General features: G+C 46.0%; 1 protein-coding gene across 8 annotated transcripts in view; it reads right to left on the reverse strand.

Annotated features, from left to right (window-relative positions):
• Positions 1-18,719, reverse strand: part of LOC144500760 (protein AF-10-like) — a 213,661-nt gene that overhangs the window by 187,654 nt on the left and 7,288 nt on the right. For all 8 annotated transcript variants that reach the window (XM_078224169.1, XM_078224166.1, XM_078224162.1 and 5 more), the window contains exon 3: positions 5,595-5,649. In XM_078224169.1, coding sequence (XP_078080295.1) covers positions 5,595-5,649 — 55 coding nt within the window. The remainder of the gene's footprint in view (positions 1-5,594; positions 5,650-18,719) is intronic.

An 18,719-nucleotide genomic window follows, 5' to 3' on the forward strand; every position in this document is an offset into this window, starting at 1 on the left:
TCTGTATCGACCTGCGTCAGTTAACATAATCCAATCGCCACACTGGGGGAGAAACTAGTTTTGTCTTGTACCCAGTAGGAGAATAGTAGGTGATTCAGTTCTTCAATCTTTTTCAATAATATCATTAAAAAAAGTAAAGTTTATTTATTAGTCACATGTAGGCTTACATCAACACTGCAATGAAGTTACTGTGAAAATTATAGAAATAGAATCATAGAAACCCGACATTACAGAAAGAGGTCGTTCGGCCCATTGAGTCTGCACCGACCACAATCCCACCTAGGCTCTATCCCCATAACATAGAACATAGAAAACTACAGCACAAACAGGCCCTCCGGCCCACAAGTTGTGCCGAACACATCCCTACCTTCTAGACCTACCTATAACCCTCCATCCTATTAAGCTCCATGTACTCATCCAGGAGTCTCTTAAAAGACCCTATTGAGTTTGCCTCCACCACCACTGACGGCAGCCGACTCCACTCGCCCACCACCCTCTGTGTGAAAAACTTACCCCCAACATCTCCCCTGTACCTACCGCCCAGCACCTTAAACCTGTGTCCTCTCGTAGCAGACATTTCCACCCTGGGAAAAAGCCTCTGAGAGTCCACCCGATCTATGCCTCTCAACATCTTATACACCTCTATTAGGTCTCCTCTCATCCTTCGTCTCTCCAAGGAGAAAAGTCCGAGCTCCCTCAGCCTATCCTCATAAGGCATGCCACTCAATCTAGGCAACATCCTTGTAAATCTCCTCTGCACCCTTTCAATCTTTTCCACATCCTTCCTATAGTGAGGCGACCAGAGCTGAGCACAGTACTCCAAGTGGGGTCTGACGAGGGTCTTATATAGCTGCATCATAATCCCCGGACTCCTAAACTCAATCCCTCAATTGATAAAGGCCAGCACACCATACGCCTTCTTAACCACCTCCTCCACCTGCGGGGCTGATTTTAGAGTCCTGTGGACCCGGACCCCAAGGTCCTTCTGATCCTCTATAGTACTAAGAGTCTTTCCCTTTATATTGTACTCCTTCATCCCATTTGACCTACCAAAATGGACCACGACGCATTTATCTGGGTTGAAGTCCATCTGCCACTTGTCCGCCCAGTCTTGCATCCTATCTATGTCCCTCTGTAACTTCTGACATCCCTCCAGACTATCCACAACCCTACCAACCTTCGTGTCGTCGGCAAACTTACCAACCCATCCCTCTGCTTCCTCATCCAGGTCATTTATGAAAATGACAAACAGCAAGGGTCACAGAACAGATCCGTGGGGCACACCACTGATGACCGACCTCCATTTAGAAAAAGACCCATCTATACCCACTCTCTGCCTCCTTTGGGCAAGCCAGTTCTGGATCCACCGGGCAGCAGCCCCTTGGATCCCATGCCCTCTCACTTTTTCCAGAAGCCTTGCATGGGGGACCTTATCGAACGCCTTGCTAAAATCCATATAAACCACATCTACCGCCTTCCCTTCGTCAATGTGTTTAGTCACATTTTCAAAGAACTCAACCAGGCTCGTAAGGCACGATCTGCCCTTGACAAAGCCATGCTGAGTATTCTTGAGCATACTAAACCTCTCTAAATGCTCATATATCTTGTCCCTCAGGATCTTCTCCATCAGTTTACCAACCACTGAGGTTAGACTCACCGGTCGGTAATTACCCGGGCTATCCCTATTCCCCTTCTTGAAAATAGGAACCACATCCGCAATCCTCCAATCCTCCGGCACCTCTCCCGTCTCCATCGACGACGCAAAGATCATCGCCAGAGGCTCTGCAATCTCTTCCCTCGCCTCCCACAGTAACCTGGGGTACATCCCATCCGGACCCGGCGACTTATCTATCTTGATGCCATTCAAAGATTCCAGCACAACCTCTTTCTTAAAGTCCACATACTCAATCCTTTCAGTCCATCGCATGCCCGCAGTACATCCACCCAGGTCTTTCTCCTCTGTGAAAACCGAGGCAAAATACTCATTGAGCACCTCTGCCATTTCTACTAGTTCCGTACAGACTTTCCCGCCTTCACCTTTTATAGGCCCTATTCCGTCACGTCTCATCCTTTTACTCTTCACATATTTATAGAACGCCTTAGGGTTCTCCTTAATCCTACCTGCCAGGGCCTTCTCGTGACCTTTTCTGGCTCTCCTAATTTCCTTCTTTTGTCCCTTCCTACAAGCCGTATACTCTTCTAAATCCCTATCTTCGCCAAGCTCTCTGAGCCTTTTGTACGCTTTCCTTTTCTTCTCGACTAGGTTCCGCACAGCTTTCATGCACCATGGTTCCTTTAACCGACCAACACCTCTCTGTCTGCTCGGAACGTTGTCCTGTAGAACTCTAGACAAGACATTCCTTGAAAAACTGCCATTGCTGTCTAATGTCTTCATATTTCCCCTTACTCCATATAAATACTTTCCTAGCTTGCCTGATCCTCTCTTTTTCCAATGCAAGCCTAAAGGAGATAGAGTTATGATCGCTATCCCGAAGATGCTCTCCCACTGAGAGATCTGACACCTGTCCAGGTTCATTGGTCAGTATCAGATCAAGTACAGCCTCTCCTCTTGTAGGCTTGTCCACATGCTGTGTCAGGAAACCCTCCTGAACACACCTAACGAACTCATCCCCATCCAATCCCCTTACCCTCGGGATATTCCAATCTATGTTTGGGAAATTAAAGTCTCCCATCACAACATCATTAAAGTCTCCCATCATAACTCCACATATTTACCCCATTAATCTACGCATCCCAGGACACTGAGGGGTAATTTAGCATGGCCAATCCACCTAACCTGCACATCTTTCGGACTGTGTGAGGAAACTGGAGCACCCGGAGGAAACCCACGCAGACATGGGGAGAACGTGCAAACTCCACACAGACAGTGACCCAAGCCGGAAATCAAACCCGGGTCTCTGGCACTGTGAGACAGCAATGCTAAACACTGTGCCACCGTGCCGCCCCAGTGAAGCTGCCTTGGTTTTTTGTATCCTTTAATACTCTTGACTAACAAAAATGTATCACAGTTTTTAAATTTTCAGTTGATCGATCTTCACAACGTTTGACAGAGAGTGTTTCAGATTTCGACGACCTTTTGTAGCGAGGAGTGCTTCCTGACCTCACCCCTGAACAGCCTGGCTCTAATTGGAAAGGTCATGCCCCTCGGTCTACCTCCCTCCACCAGAGAAATTCCTGCCCCATCCTTTAATTATCTCAAACAGTTCAATTCCATCATCTTCCAGACTTGGGGGGATACTGGTCTAGATTTTCTCTACGTTCAAACGATGTGGATATTGTTGGAAAGTCCAGCATTTACTGTCTATCCCTAAACAATTGTATGGCCATTTCTAAGGACACTTAGAACCACATTGCTGTGGAACTGAAGTCACACACAGAATGGACACAGCATGAAGACCATTTGGCCCGTCAGTCCCACACTGGCTCTTGGCAAGAGCAATTCAACTTGTCTCTGTAAAAGGATCATTTGGACTCAAAACATTAACACTGTTTCTCTCATTCTCTCTCTCTCCACAGATGGGGCAATTTTTTCACACAGAGGGTGGTGAGTGTCTGGAACAAGCTGCCAGAGGTAGTAGTAGAGGCGGGTACAATTTTGTCTTTTAAAAAGCATTTAGACAGTTACATGGGTACGATGGGTAGAGAGGGATATGGGCCAAATGTGGGCAATTGGGATTAGCTTAGGGGTTTAAAAAAAAAGGTGACATGGACAAGTTGGGCCGAAGGGCCTGTTTCCATGCTGTAAACCTCTATGACTATGACTCTGTGTGTTTTTCCAGCATTTTCTATTTTAATTTCAGCTCCCTTGGCATGGGCCAGACCAGGTATGGGTGGCAGATTTCCATCTATAAAAGGCGCAAGTGAATTAGATGGACTTTTTAGCAACAACCCGGTCGTTTAACAGTCGCTACTACTGATTCAATTTTTTATTCCAAGTATCTACCATTACGGGTTTTGAACGTGGGTCTCTGGATTATTAGTCCAGTGGCGTAGCGAGTATACTACTGCACCTGTGCAGTCAAATGTGGTCATCAACTCATGGAAGAGTAGTGTGCATAGTGGGGTGTAGATACGACACATTACAAGGCCTTGCTCAATCTGGTGTTTATTGCTGAAAATAGAGGCATGTCGAAGCTTTTCATCTGGCACTCATCAGGACATTTCGCAAGAACACTAATATGAAGGGAACAATTTGTTTTTTAAAAATTCTTTCATGGGGTGTGGGCATCGCTGGCTGGGCCAACATTTATTACCCATCCCCGAGGACATTTAAGAGACAATTATATTGCTGTGTGTCTGGAGTCACATGTAGGCCAGACCAAGTAAGGACAACAGATTTCCTTTCCTAAAGAACATCAGTGAACCAGATGGGTTACTGTAGTTTCCATTTATTCACAGAATCATAGAATGCCTGCAGTGCAGAAGGAGGCCACTCGGCCCATTGAATCTGCATTGACTACAATTCCACCCAGGCCCTATTCCCGTAACCCCACATATTTACCCTGCTAATCCACCGACACTAGGGTCAATTTAACACAGCCAATCAACCTAACCCGCACATCTTTCAGACTGTGGGAGAAAACTGGAGCACCCGGAGGAAACCCACGCAGACACGGAGAGAACGTGCAGACTCTACACAGACAGTGACCCAAGCCGGGAGTTGAACCTGGGTCCCTAGCGCTGTGAGGCAGCAGTGCTAACCACTGTGCCACCGTTCCTCTTGAAGTGTTCTGATGAGCGCAAGACACAAAGCTTCGACATGTCCCTTTTTTCAGCAACACTCAGGTTCTGTACCATTCAACAACCATGAATCTCAAGTTCGCGATTATGCTCCTCCTCTCAGTCCCTCCGCCCCCCCCCTCCTCCCTCCTCCCTCCGCCATCCAATGGCAGAGTCGTACTTGGATCCAGGGACCTTCCTGTACTTGGAGAATAGGGGCCCAGGGATTGAGCTGGTGAATGCTGGTAAGGCCACTTTTGCGACAGGAATCACATCTGCCCAGTCCTCACAGTCAGCTCTCCCAATTCCAATCTCAGCTCTGTGGGCAGCTGCCAAGTGAGGCCAGCTACTTCCGCAGAGGAAAAGGCAAAGAAAAGTGTAGCTGGAGGGCTGATCATTCCATTATAAAGGGGAACCTGAGATAGGCCAGCCTTCCCAATAACATTCTCAAATAGGCTAAGAAAGAGATGGGGGGCTAGCACTGTCTCTGAGCTCAAACCCCTCACCTTTAGGCCGAAAGTAAAAAAGAGCAACAAGTGTGCTGCATTGGGAAAGGGCTACAAAATAAATCCCAAATAGTACCGTGTGCGAGAGAGGGGGTGATTCATACAAGTTACAGCAGGATTGAGTTTAACTATTCTCCGAACTTGAGGAGGGACAGAGAGCGAGGGGCAAAACACAGTAACAAGATTATTTTGATCTGACTAGATTAGTCACAAACTAAAATGATTGATGAAACTATATTTATATTCATCGCTCTGCACTTCTGATGACTTTTAGCACCATCTATATTTTATGAATGCTCCATTTTCATGCTGGAATTGCCATTATAATTGTCACAGTTTGCCACTCACCTCCATTGTCTGTCCTCTTGAGGGCACCATCTTTGTGAGGGCAGAGTTCGCAGCGCTGGAAACAAAGAACATGGTTCAATTGGATATTGCTTTGAGCTCCTTTGGTGCAGCCAGGAATCGAGGCCAATCCTATTGCTCAGTTGAAGCTGCTATCAGGACAGGGGACAATTAAAAACAGCACTGACTGAACAACTGTCAATGCAAACATGGGTAATCACAGACACACACATTGCTCTTCAAATGGAGCAAGAGGAAACCTGATTTTGCATTATATTTTCAAGATTACAAAGATTTCCAACCCAGAACAGGAGCTTAGAACTCAAGCGGTCACTTCAGGTATTTGTAGAAGTTTGTTTTTATATTAATCCCCAGCAATAGCTCATATTAAATAATACCTTTATCTTGGTAAAACGTCCCAAGAACAGTACAGCACAGGAACAGGCCCTTCGGCCCACAAAGCCCGTGCTGACACATGATGCCTTTCTAAACTAAAGACCATTTGCCTTTATGCGGTCCATATCCCTCTATTCCCTGCCTATTCATGTATCTGTCAAGATGCCTCTTAAATGTTGCCTTTCTGCTTCTAACACCTCTGCTGGCAGCGCATCCCTGGCACCCTCTGTGTAAAAACACCTGCCTCTCACATCTCCTTTCAACCTTCCCCCTTTTACCTTAAATGTTCCCCAGGTCCCCTAGTAATTGACATTTTTCATAGAAACCCTACAGTACAGAAAGAGGCCATTCAGCCCATCGAGTCTGCACCAACCACAATCCCACCCAGGCCCTACCCCCATATCCCTACATATTTTACCCGCTAATCTACGCATCCCAGGACACTAAGGGGCAATTTTTTTTTTAGCATAGCCAATCAACCTGACCCGCACATCCTTGGACTGTGGGAGGAAACCGGAGCACCCGGAGGAAACCCACGCAGACACGAGGAGAATGTGCAAACTCCACACAGACAGTAACCCAAGCCAGGAATCGAACCCAGGTCCCTGGAGCTGTGAAGCAGCAGTGCTAACCACTGTGGTTAGCACTGCTGCCTCACAGCACTCGGGACCCGGGTTCAATTCCGGCCTCGGGTCATTGTCTGTGTGAAGGTTGCACATTCTCCCTGTGTCTGCGTGGGTTTCCTCCGGGTGCTCCGGTTTCCTACCACACTCCAAAGATGTGCGGGTTAGGTTGACTGGCCATGCTAAATTGACCCTAGTGTCAGGGGGATTAACAAGGTAAATAGGTGAGGTTGCGGGAGTGGGGCCTGGGTGGGATTGTGGTGGGCGCAGACTCAATGGGCCGAATGGCCTCCTTTTGCACTGTAGAGATTTTATGATTTCCACCCTGGGAAAATATTCAAACGAACACTGACACTGAGCCAACAGAGAGAGAGAGTAAGACAGAAGAAGATTTTAAGTTTCTTTCCACCTGTTCAAATGAATGTAAATATACCCATGGCCTTATTGGAGAATGTAATGCCCCAAGTAGTATACTCAGACAAACACTGACACTGAACTACACAGACATTGGGACAGAAGAAACCTTCAAGCTCCTTTCTACCTGTTTATTGTTCTAGTATCATCCAGCTTTGCTGAAACATTAACTGGCCCATTCATCTCCTTGCTGCCTAGGGGATGTGTGCAAAGTGCCTATATTATAGAAGTGGCAACCTATCAGGTACAGTTTATTGGACGGAAATATTTTGGAACATGCCGAGGACCGAATGGCACTAAACAAGTGCTGAACCCTGCCGCTGCGGGGACGATAGGACAGAACAGGCTTGGGCTCAGCTGTGACGCCCTCCAGGACAGAATAGCTTGACCCACGCTCTCGTCCGACACATGAACAACTGGCTGTTGGGCAGGAATTCAGAAAGAGCCAGTGCTCCTGGAGAGTTCAGGGTAGAAAAGTACAGAAATCACAATCGTAGATAAAATAGAAACGATTACAAAGAGATATTTCCCATCTGCCCTCAAGAGCGAATATCTCTTCCGCTCGGTCGACCATCTCCACCAAGCTCCGGTGCTCCACTTACTTTCAGCGAGGGTGACTGGTCCCGTTGAGGACAAACATATTATTGGCAAAGACCCTTCCAGTTTAAAAATACTCGCCTTGCGACTTCCCAGAGATTACTTTTTAAATGAGTGGTTAATCTGTAACACCACATTCAAAGCTCTGGAGACTTGACTGTAACGTAAACAGACAGCTCTACGAGAGGCAAGGGAAAGCAGCTGCTGTTGCCATTTTTCTCAGGTCACGGGTGAGCTTTTGCTCGACATGAATGTGGGATATCGGCACTCGGATCCGATGTCGGATTTGAGCAGTGCGCCAACACTCGACTGCTGTTTATATCTTAACCTGTCCCAAGCTGTGCCCGCCCTTCTCCTCACTCCCTGACTTACATTGCTTCCCCAGATCCTCCAACGCCTCAGCTTTTGAACTCTCATCCTGGTTACAATTGACCTCACCACAACCCATCTGCACAGAGTCCCTCCAGCCCGACTATACTCCCACTTTGAACCTTCTTTCTTTTGACTCCGGATTTTTCTGTGCCTTTAACCACCTCGGCCCAGACTGAAATTCCATCCTTAAACTCCTTTCTCACTCTCATCTTTTAGGGTCTACCTTAAAACTCATCTCTGACCAAACTTTAGTCACACTTTCTAACTGTACCCCCTTTGGGTGTGTCAGTGTCCATTTTATTTTTGATGTAGCTCTCTGTGTGACGGTTATCCACATTAAAATGTGGCAGATAAATGTACGCTATCGTTTCCCCATTGCTTCAGACAAGAACACAGCGGTGTGTGCCCAATAGAATCCTGAGGAGTATTGCTTTGCAACTAAAAGTAAAGTAAAAAGTAAAGTTTATTTATTAGTCACAAGTAAGGCTTACATTAACACTGCAATGAAGTTAGTGTGAAATTCTCCCAGTCGCCACACTCCGGCGCCTGTTCGGGTCAACGCACCTAATCAGCATGTCTTTCAGACTGTGGAAGGAAACCGGAACACCGGAGGAAAATTTAACTCAGAAAACTCGGAGGGTCAATTTACCACGGTCAATGCACCCTAACCCGCACATCTTTGGAATGTGGGAGGAAACCGGAGCACCCGAAGGAAACCCACGCAGACACCGGGGAGAACGTGCAGACTCCACACAGACAGTGACCCAAGTCGGGAGTTGAACCTGGGTTCCTGGCGCTGTGAGGCAGCAGTGCTAACCACTGTGCCACCGTAAACACAAAACTCAGAATTAAACACCACCTTTCACCTCCACTTCCTTAAAATGCTGCAGAGTTTATAAAGTTTGTTTATTTATTAGTCACAAGTGGGCTGACATTCACACCGCAATGAAGTTACTGAGAGTGTCATTGCTGTTATAATGCAGGTGATGTTTAAGAAATTGAGCAACTTCTGTCGCGATAGAGGACAAATTCTATGTATGTTTAGAAGAACAGTAGCCGAATGGTTATGATCCTGGATCAGCAACCCAAAGGTCATGAGATCAAATCCCGATTTCAAGAAGTTGTAAAATCACGTTTTTTAAAAATCAGAATGACTGAGGGCGACATCAGATACAGCGGCACGGTGGTACAGTGGTTAGCACTGCTGCCTCCCAGCACCAGGGTCCCAGGTTCGAATCTCGGCTCGGGTCACTGTCTGCGCAGAGTTTGCATGTTCTCCCCGTGTCTGTGTGGGATTCCTCCGGGTCCTCTGGTTTCCTCCCACACTCCAAAGACAGTGCTCGTTAGGTGCATTGGCCATGCTAAAATCTCCCTCAATGTACACGAACAGGCGTCGGAGTGTGGCGACGAGAGGATTTGCACAGTAACTTTATTGCAGTGTTAATGTAAGCCTATTTGTGACACTAATATATAAACTTAAAACTAGATATTAGAAGGGCAAATGTGCAGGTTAGGTTAGTGTCCCAAGATGAGTAGGTTAGGGGGATTAGCGGGGTAAAACACGTGGGTAACGCGGTTAGGGCCTGGGTTGGTGACTGCTTCAGAGAGTCGGTACAGACCCAATGGGCCAAATGGCCTCCTTCTGCACTGTAGGGATTCTATGATTCAAATCATCAGAGCAGGTATAAGATTGGCTTTTATTTCCTTGTGTGTAGAAGATACTGCGTGGTCTCCTCTAGTGTTAAAATATTGAAGTGATTTGATGGTTTCTCTCTATCTATTCCATTTCCTCTGATGGGGAAATGAAGTCCGAGGGGACATAATGTTTACATTCGAGCTGGACCATTCAGGGGCAACGTCAGGGAGCAGTTGGTACACACAAAGGGTAGGAGAAATCTGATATTCTCTTCCGTCAACAGGTGGTGGCAGAACGTGTCCGTCCACCTTAGGCCAATGCTGTTCATCTTTGTCAGCTGTGGAACGTAAGAATTAGAAGGCAAATTCAGCCCTTCGAGCCTGCTCCGCCATTCAATCAGATCAAGGCACGGTGGTTAGCACTGCTGCCTCACAGCACCAGGGACCCAGGTTCGATTCCCAGCTTGGGTCACTGTCTGTGTGGAGTTTGCACATTCTCCCCGTGTCTGCGTGGGTTTCCTCCGGGTGCTCCGGTTTCCTCCCACAGTCCAAAGATGTGCGGGTTAGGTTGATTGGCCATGCTAAACTACCCCTCAGTGTCAGGGGGATTAGTAGGGCAAGTCCATGGGGTTATGCTGATAGGGCCTGGTGGGATTGTTGTTGTTGGTGCAGGTTTTATGGGCCGAATGGCCTCATTCTGCACTGTAGGTATATGATTCTATAAATGGCCTTCTGCTGCTCTCTGTTTGGTTATTTATTCTCTGTTGATTTGACACGGTGAAACTTTCTTGCTTACAACTTACTGCAATGACATTCCATTTATTTTAACAATTAAAAAATTGTAGCAACTTCCCCCAATAACTTAGCTGGAAAATGCAGCACGACATACCATACCCAAGGCACTAAGAACCAGTCGGAAATAAAATGGCCGACTTCAGTCATGCGGCACGGTGGCACATGGTTTGCACTGCTGCCTCACAGCACCAGGGACCCAGGTTCGATTCCAGCCTCGGGTCACTGTCTATGTGGAGTTGCACGTTCCCAGTGTCTGCGTGGGTTTCCTCCGGGTGCTCCCGTTTCCTCCCACATTCCAAAGATGTGTGGGTTAGATGGATTGGCCATGCTAAATTGCCCCTTAGTGTCCCAAGATGTGTCCTTTAGGGGGATTAGCAGGGTAAATACATAGGGTTGAGGGATAGGGTCTAGGTAAGATGCTCTGTAGGAGAATCGATGCGCCAAATGGCCTCCTTCTGCACTGTAGGGAATCTATGATTCTGTGACCCAAGTGAACATAAGAACTAGGAGCAGGAGTAGGCCATCTGGCCCCTCGAGCCTGCTCCGCCATTCATTGTGATCATGGCTGATCTTTTTGTGGACTCAGCTCCACTTACCCACCCACTCACCATAACCCTTAATTCCTTTACTGTTCAAAAATCTATCTATCTTTGCCTTAAAGAACTCAATGAGGTAGCCTCAACTGCTTCATTGGGCAGGGAATTCCACAGATTCACAACCCTTTGGGTGAATAAGTTCTTCCTCAACTCAGTCCTAAATCTGCTCCCCCTTATTTTGAGGCCATGCCCCCCCTAGGTCTAGTTTCACCCGCCAGTGGAAACAATCTCCCTGCTTCTATCTGATCTATTCCCTTCATAATCATCTAAGATCTCCCCTCCTTCTTCTGAATTCCAATGAGTGTAGTCTCAGAGCACACAGTCTCTCCTCGTAAGCCAACCCTCTCAACTCCGAGAGCACTAAACCTGGGAGAAGGGACTGCCGTCAGGACCCTAATTACAAAACATGCACATCTCAGTCAGTCTAAAGCAGGATTTGGCCTGACAGTGACAGTGTTTCACAGTCAAATTCCCACTCAATGTGAGGAAGGGTCACTTGGAATGCAGCGTTCGTTAGGGCGCGTCACTGCTGCCAGGAGAATATGGAAGAGGTTGACACTGATTCCCCCCACAATATTTCAAACAATGTGACAGTTCCAGCTAATGGAATCCCTCTGATGTGTCAATTCATGCAAATGTTCCATGCATTATTAATCAGCATTAAAATGTTGAGTTGATTTGAATTTTCAGCCAATCCCCTCCAATTGAAAACCCCTTGGATAAAATTATTTTTGACTTGAGAGACTTTTGAGATTTCCCGGCGGGTGTGAAATAAAGTGCGTGTTTCAGGGGGCTTACAATGATTCTCAGGATCAATGAATAGGACATCTCCAATTGCCCGATCAAAGGAGCAACCAGCAGTACATTTAAGCAATGATTATATCAAATGACCTGGTGCTTCAGTAAGATTACCCGGTCATTCGGGAGCCAAACAATGTAAAAAAAAAGCACGCAAGTATTTTTGTTTGGAAGGCAGAATTGTTCACGACCTCATAACAGCAATTCACAACATGTGCCACATATGGTGCTGTCATTATACAACTGAAGCTCAAGATGTTTGCTGAAAGCAGGTCGGAGATTTTTCTCTTTGATTAAGCGCCTGCAACCAGTCAGATAAACTGACTGCCACAATAATTGGCAGCCGTCAATGAGTGTTTTCAAATCAAAGTTCAACGTCATGCCAGAGGACTTAAAAGTTTCAAATTACAAAACATAACCTCGGCTTCTAAAATCCTCCCGTTAAGAGTTTCCACTCCTGATATGTTACAGGCACAGCTGCGGAGTCACAAACGGAGTTCGGTCTCTGGAATGAATTACGGGAGCAGGGTTGGAATCTTAACACTTGCGGAAAAGGTACAAAACTTCAGAGGTTGAGGCAAACTGCGGCTCTGTAACCTCTTGCTGCCCTACAACCTTTAAGGAATGCTGCATTCCTCCCTCCAATCCTGACCATCTGGGTTGAAGGGTTTATCCTATGAAGAAAGTTTGAACAGGTTGGGTTCTATATCCATTGATGTTTAGAAGAAGCTTATTGAAACATACAAGATTCTGAGGGGACTCGTGCATTGGGCTATGTCTTCTGCTGTTGTACTGTCCACCAGCATCCCTGATTTCTACTGCTCCAACACTGATGGCTATGCCTTCATAAGGGTGCAGAATGGTGGCACAGTGGAGTTTGCACATTCTCCCCGTGTCTGCGTGGGTTTCCTGCGGGTGCTCCGGTTTCCTCCCACAGTCCAAAGATGTGCGGGTTAGATGAATTGGCCCTGCTAAATTGCCCCTTAGTTTCATGGGAACTGGTTAGTGTAAATGCATGGGCTAAGGGGATAGGGTCTGGGTGGGATTGTGGTCGGTGCAGTCTCGATGGGCTGAATGGCCTCCTTCTGCACTGTAGGATTCTATGATTAGCACTGCTGCCTCACAGCGCCAGGGACCAGGGTTTGATTCCCGGCTTGGGTCGCTGCCTGTTTGCAGATTCTCCCCGTGTCTGCGTGGGTTTCCTCCAGATGTTCCAATTCCCTCCCACAGTTTAAAGATGTGCGGGTTAGGCTGATTGACCGTGTTAAATTGCCTCTTAGTGGCAGGGAGACGAGCAGTGTAAATACGTGGCGCCTAAGTGGGATTGTTGTTGGTGCAGGCTCGATGGGTCAAATGGCCTCTTTCTGCACTATATGGATTCTGTGAACTACTTGGGGCCTAGGCTTATGAATTCCTCCCTAGAATGTTCCCCCTCTCTCTCTTCCTTGAAGGTGCTTTTTAAAACCTACTTCTTTAACCAGGTTTTTGATCATCTGTTTGTCCCAGTATCTCCCTTATGGATTCAGGAGCAACGTACCCCAAGGTTTGAGTATCTTGCTCACAGGTTATTTCTGACAGAGGCCATCACAAACAGTCGCTGAAACTGAGCTTCCTAGCCTGTTTCACTCTGTTTTTTGTTACTGGGAAAGGTACCAACAAAGAGTCATTCATGCAGCAACTTTCAATGCTCAAAGCATCTATTTTCTCACTGAAAAAATTCATGGCATAAGATTACAATCAATTAAGGTGCCTATACTCGACAAAACAATGCCACAATTTCAGTCCATTTCTTCCACTCGGCTAATGCTTCCTGCTTCCCAGTTGTAAGAACTGCGACGACCCCAGTCCCAGAAAGCATCGTGGGACTTGGACAAGTGCGGATCAATATCTCCATTACCAATGTGTCAGAGTTCATGGAAACTACAGCACAAGAAGCTGGTGATCTTAGCTACTGGTCTAATTGTTTTGCTGCCACACACACACTTACCTGAACACTGAAGATGGTTAAGAGTCACTTTCTCAAAGCTCTGCATCAACAATACATTTATTTACAGCACAGAACAGGCCCTTTGGCCCAACCGATCAATGCTTATTTAAGTGTCACTGGCACTTATTGCCACCTCAGGAAGGTGGTGGTGAACCGCCTTCTTGAACTCCTGCAATCCATGTGGTAACAGTGCTCCCACAGTGCCCCAGTTTCCTCCCATAATCCAAAGGTGTGCAGGTTAGATGGATTGGCCCTGCTAAATTGCCCCTCAAAGTCCAAAGATGTGTAGGTTAGGGGGATTAGCCAGGTAAATGTATGGGATTACCAGGATAGAACAGAGGGCCTGGGAAAGATGGTCTGGTGGAGAGTTGTTGCAGACTCGATGGGCCAAATGGCCTTCCTCTGCACTGTCAGGATTCTATGATTCTATTCGGGATTCCCAGGGTTTTGTGCCAGATGAAGGAACAGCAATATATTTCCAGCTCAACTTGCTGTGTGATGTGGAGGGGAATGGGGAATTGCTGGCGCTCTCATGCATTCCACACAAGTCTCCACCCACACCTCATCATCCAACCTTAACTCCTTTAATGTCTTTCTCCCTCATTAACTGAGTTTCCCTCAGGATGCTTATGTTATTTGTCTTAATCCCTTGTGGTAGCACATTCCATGTCCTAACTAACCCTGTTGCTGAAGAAGTTTGCCTTCAATCCTTTCTTGGATTTATTAGTGATTATCTTCTATTTTTGGCCCCAAGTTTTGGACTCACCCAGAAGTGAAAACTTTTTCTCTATGTCTACCCTATCAAATCCTTTCACAATATTGAAAATTTGTATCAGCTCAACCTTCTCCTTTCCAAAGGAAAGTGCCCCAAACTGTTCAGTCTTTCCTGATAGTTATAAACTTTCAGTTCTCGCAGCACCTTGTCAATTCCTTTTAGCACCTTCTCCAAGCCCTCGATATCTTTATTTGATACAAGTTTAACATAACATCTCTGCTTTTCAACACAATTGCCAACAGCCTTTTCAAGTGCAGCATTTTTCAATGCGTTAGGGCATTCTGACCTTAATGTGAAGCAGTTGGCCCCAGTTGTGAAACATCCAGCCAGCTGATGAAGCAGATAGGCAACATACATGTATATAGAGATTTAAAACCCAGCCAAACAGCCTGTGTATTAACCTCCAAACCTTTCCAACACACACCAAGACTTCAGGAAGCATAGTGGAGAACATGCCCCTGTCTACATCAATGTGGACCAAGTAGAAATGGTCAAGAGCTTCAAGTTTTTAGGTGTCCAGATCACCAACAGCCTGTCCTGGTCCCCCCCATGCCAACACTATAGTTAAGAAAGCCCACCAACGCCTCTACTTACTCACGAGGCTAAGGAAATTTGGCATGTCAGCTACGACTCGCACCAACGTCTACAGATGCATCATAGAAAGCATTCTTTCTGGTGTATCACAGCTTGGTATGGCTCCTGCTCTGCCAAGTCCGCATGAAACTACAAAGGGTTGTGAATGAAGCCAAATCCATCAGGCAAACCAGCCTCCCATCCACTGACACTGTCTACATTTCCCACTGCCTCGGCAAAGTAGCCAGCATAATCAAGGACCCCACGCATCTTAGACATACTCTCTTCCAACTTCTTCCATCGGGAAAATAATGCAAATGTCTGAGGTCACATACCAACCGACTCAAGTACAGCTTCTTCCTTGCTTCCATCAGACTTTTGAATGGACCTACCTCGCATTAAGTTGATCTTTGTCTACACCCTAGGTAAGACTGTAACACTACATTCTGCACTCTCTCCTTTCCTTCCCCATGAACGGTATGCTTTGCCGTATAGCGCGCAAGAAACAATACTTTTCACTGTATGTTAATACATGTGACAATAATAAATCAAATCAAATCCAAGATTCAACGAGTGGAGTGCCACAGGGGTAGGTGCTGGGCCCTCAACTATTTACTATATATATCAATGATCACAGGGACCAAATGCTAAATTTGCTGATGGCACCAAAATAGGTAGGAGACCAAATTGTGAAGTGGACATAAGGAGGTTAAGTGAATGGGCAAAAATTTGGCAATTGGAATATAATGAGGCAAAACGTGAACGTGGCTATTTTGGTACTTTGGTAGGAAGAATAGAATAACAGGATATCATTTAGATGGAGAGAGGTTGCAGAACTCTGTGAGACAGAGGGATCTAGTACAGGAATCACAAAAAGTTAGTATATGAGTAGAACAAGCGATTCGGAAGGCAAATGGAATGTTGTCATTATTGGAAAGGGGAATGGAATATAAAACTAGAGATATTTTACTGCTGTTCTACAGGGTGTTGGTGAGGTCACATCTGGAGCACTGTGTACAGTTTTGGTCTCCTTATTTAAGAAATAAAAATTATTGGAAACAGCTCAGAGAAGGTTCACTCGATTCCTTGAATGAGATGTTTACGTTATCGGAAAGTTGGACAGATTGGGCTTGTACCTGCTGGAGTTTAGAAGAATGGGAGGTGATCTTATTGAAGCATACAAGATCCCGAGGGGGCGTTACAAGATGGATGCCAAAAAGATGTTTCCCCTTGTGGGAGAGACCAGAACCAGGGGACAGAGTTCAAGAATAAGGAGTCTTCCTTTTAAGACTGAGATGAGATTATTTTTTCTCTCAGACAGTTGAGTCTGTGGAATTCTCTTCCCCAGAGGGTGGTGTAGGCTGGGTTAATATTTTTAAGGCTGAGTTAAATAGATAGATACTTGATTGACAAGGGTGTGAAAGGGTATCAGGATAGCAAAGAAAGTGGAGTCAAGGTCATATTCAGATCAGAACTTATTGAATGGCAAAGCAGGCTCAATGGGCTGATTGGCCTACTCCTGCACCTGACATTTATGTTTGTACGCCAATGACTGCAGGAAGAGTGGTAGAGATTCCTGATCAGTCACATGATGGAAAGAACATTGGAGCCTCCATCATGACCGGACTCATAGAATCCCTACAGTGCAGGAAGAGGTCATTCGGCCCATCAAGTCTGCACCGACCACAATCCCACCCAAACCCTGTCCCCACGGATTTACCCGGCTTATCCCCCTGACTCTAGGGTCAATTAATCACGGCCAATCAGCCTAACCCTCACATCTTTGGGCTGTGGGAGGAAACCGGAGCACCCGGAGGAAACCCACGCAGACACAGAGAGAAAGTGCAGAATCCACACAGACTGTGATGCAAGCCGGGAATTGAACCCGGGTCCCTGGCGATGTGAGGCAGCAGTGCTAACCGCTGTGCCACCATGCCACAGCACGTAGCACATTCTATGTTCTAACCAACCCTCTTGCTGAAGAAATTTGCCTTCAATCATTTCTTGGATTTATTAGTGATTATCTTCTACTTTTGGCCCCAAGTTTTGGACTCACCCAGAAGTGAAAACTTTTTCTCTATGTCTACCCTTTCAAACCTTTTCACAACATTGAAAATTTGTATCAGCTCAACCTTCTCCTTTCCAAGGTGCCCCAAACCAGTCAGTCTTTCCTGATAGTTATAAACTTTCATTTATTTGTAGCACCTTGTCAATTCCTTTTAGCACCTTCTCCAAGCCCGCGATATCTTTATTTGATACAAGTTTAACATAACATCTCTGCTTTTCAACACAATTGCCAACAGCCTTTTCAAGTGCAGCATTTTTCAATGAGTTAGGGCATTCTGACCTTAATGTGAAGCAGTTGGCCCCAGTTGTGAAACATCTAGCCAGCTGATGAAGTAGATAGGCAACATACATGTATATAGAGATTTAAAACCCAGCCAAACAGCCTGTGTATCAACCTGCAAACCTTTCCAACACACACCAAGACTTCAGGAAGCATAGTGGAGAACATGCCCCTGTCGACATCAATGTGGTCCAAGTAGAAATGGTCAAAAGCTTCAAGTTTTTAGGTGTCCAGATCACCAACAACCTGTCCTGGTCCACCCATGCCGACACTATAGTTAAGAAAGCCCACCAACGCCTCCACTTTCTCAGGAGACTAAAGAAATTTGGCATGTTAGCTACAACTCTCACCAACTTCTACAGATGCACTATAGAAAGCATTCTTTCTGATTGTATCACAGCTTGGTATGGCTCCTGCTCTGCCTAAGTCCGCAAGAAACTACAAAGGGTCATGAATAAAGCCCAGTCCATTACTCAAACCAGCCTCCTATCCATTGACAGTGATTACACTTCCTGCTGCCTCAGAAACACGCCAGCATAATCAAGGACTCCACGCACCCTGGACATTCTCTCTTCCACCTTCTTCCGTCGGGAAATAGATACAAAAGTCTGAGATCACGTACCAACCGACTCAAGAACAGCTTCTTCTCTGCTGTCATCAGACTTTTGAATGGACCTACCTCGGATTAAGTTGATCTTTCTCTACACCCTAGCTATGACTGTAATACTACATTCTGCACTCTCCTTTCCTTCCCTATATACGATATGCTTTGTCTGGATAGCACGCAAGAAACAATACTTTTCACTGTATACTAATACATGTGACAATAATAAATCAAATCAAATCCAAGGTTGAACGAGTGGAGTGCCACAGGGATAGGTGCTGGGGCCTCACCTATTTATATCAATGATCAAAGAGACCAAATGCATGATTGCTAAATTTGCTGATGGCACCAAAATAGGTAGGAGAGCAAATTGTGAAGTGGACATAAGGAGATTAAGTGAGTGAGCAAAGATTTGGCAGATGGAACATAATGTGGCAAAACGTGAACTTGGCGACTTTGGTAGGAAGAATAGAATAACAGTATATCATTTAGATGGAGGGAGGTTGCAGAACTCCGTGAGACAGAGGATCTAGTACAGGAATCACAAAAAGTTAGTATATGAGTAGAACAAGCGATTAGGAAGGCAAATGGAATGTTGTCATTATTGGAAAGGGAA

The sequence above is a fragment of the Mustelus asterias genome, chromosome 11 (assembly GCF_964213995.1).
Source record: "Mustelus asterias chromosome 11, sMusAst1.hap1.1, whole genome shotgun sequence".
NCBI lineage: Eukaryota > Metazoa > Chordata > Chondrichthyes > Carcharhiniformes > Triakidae > Mustelus > Mustelus asterias.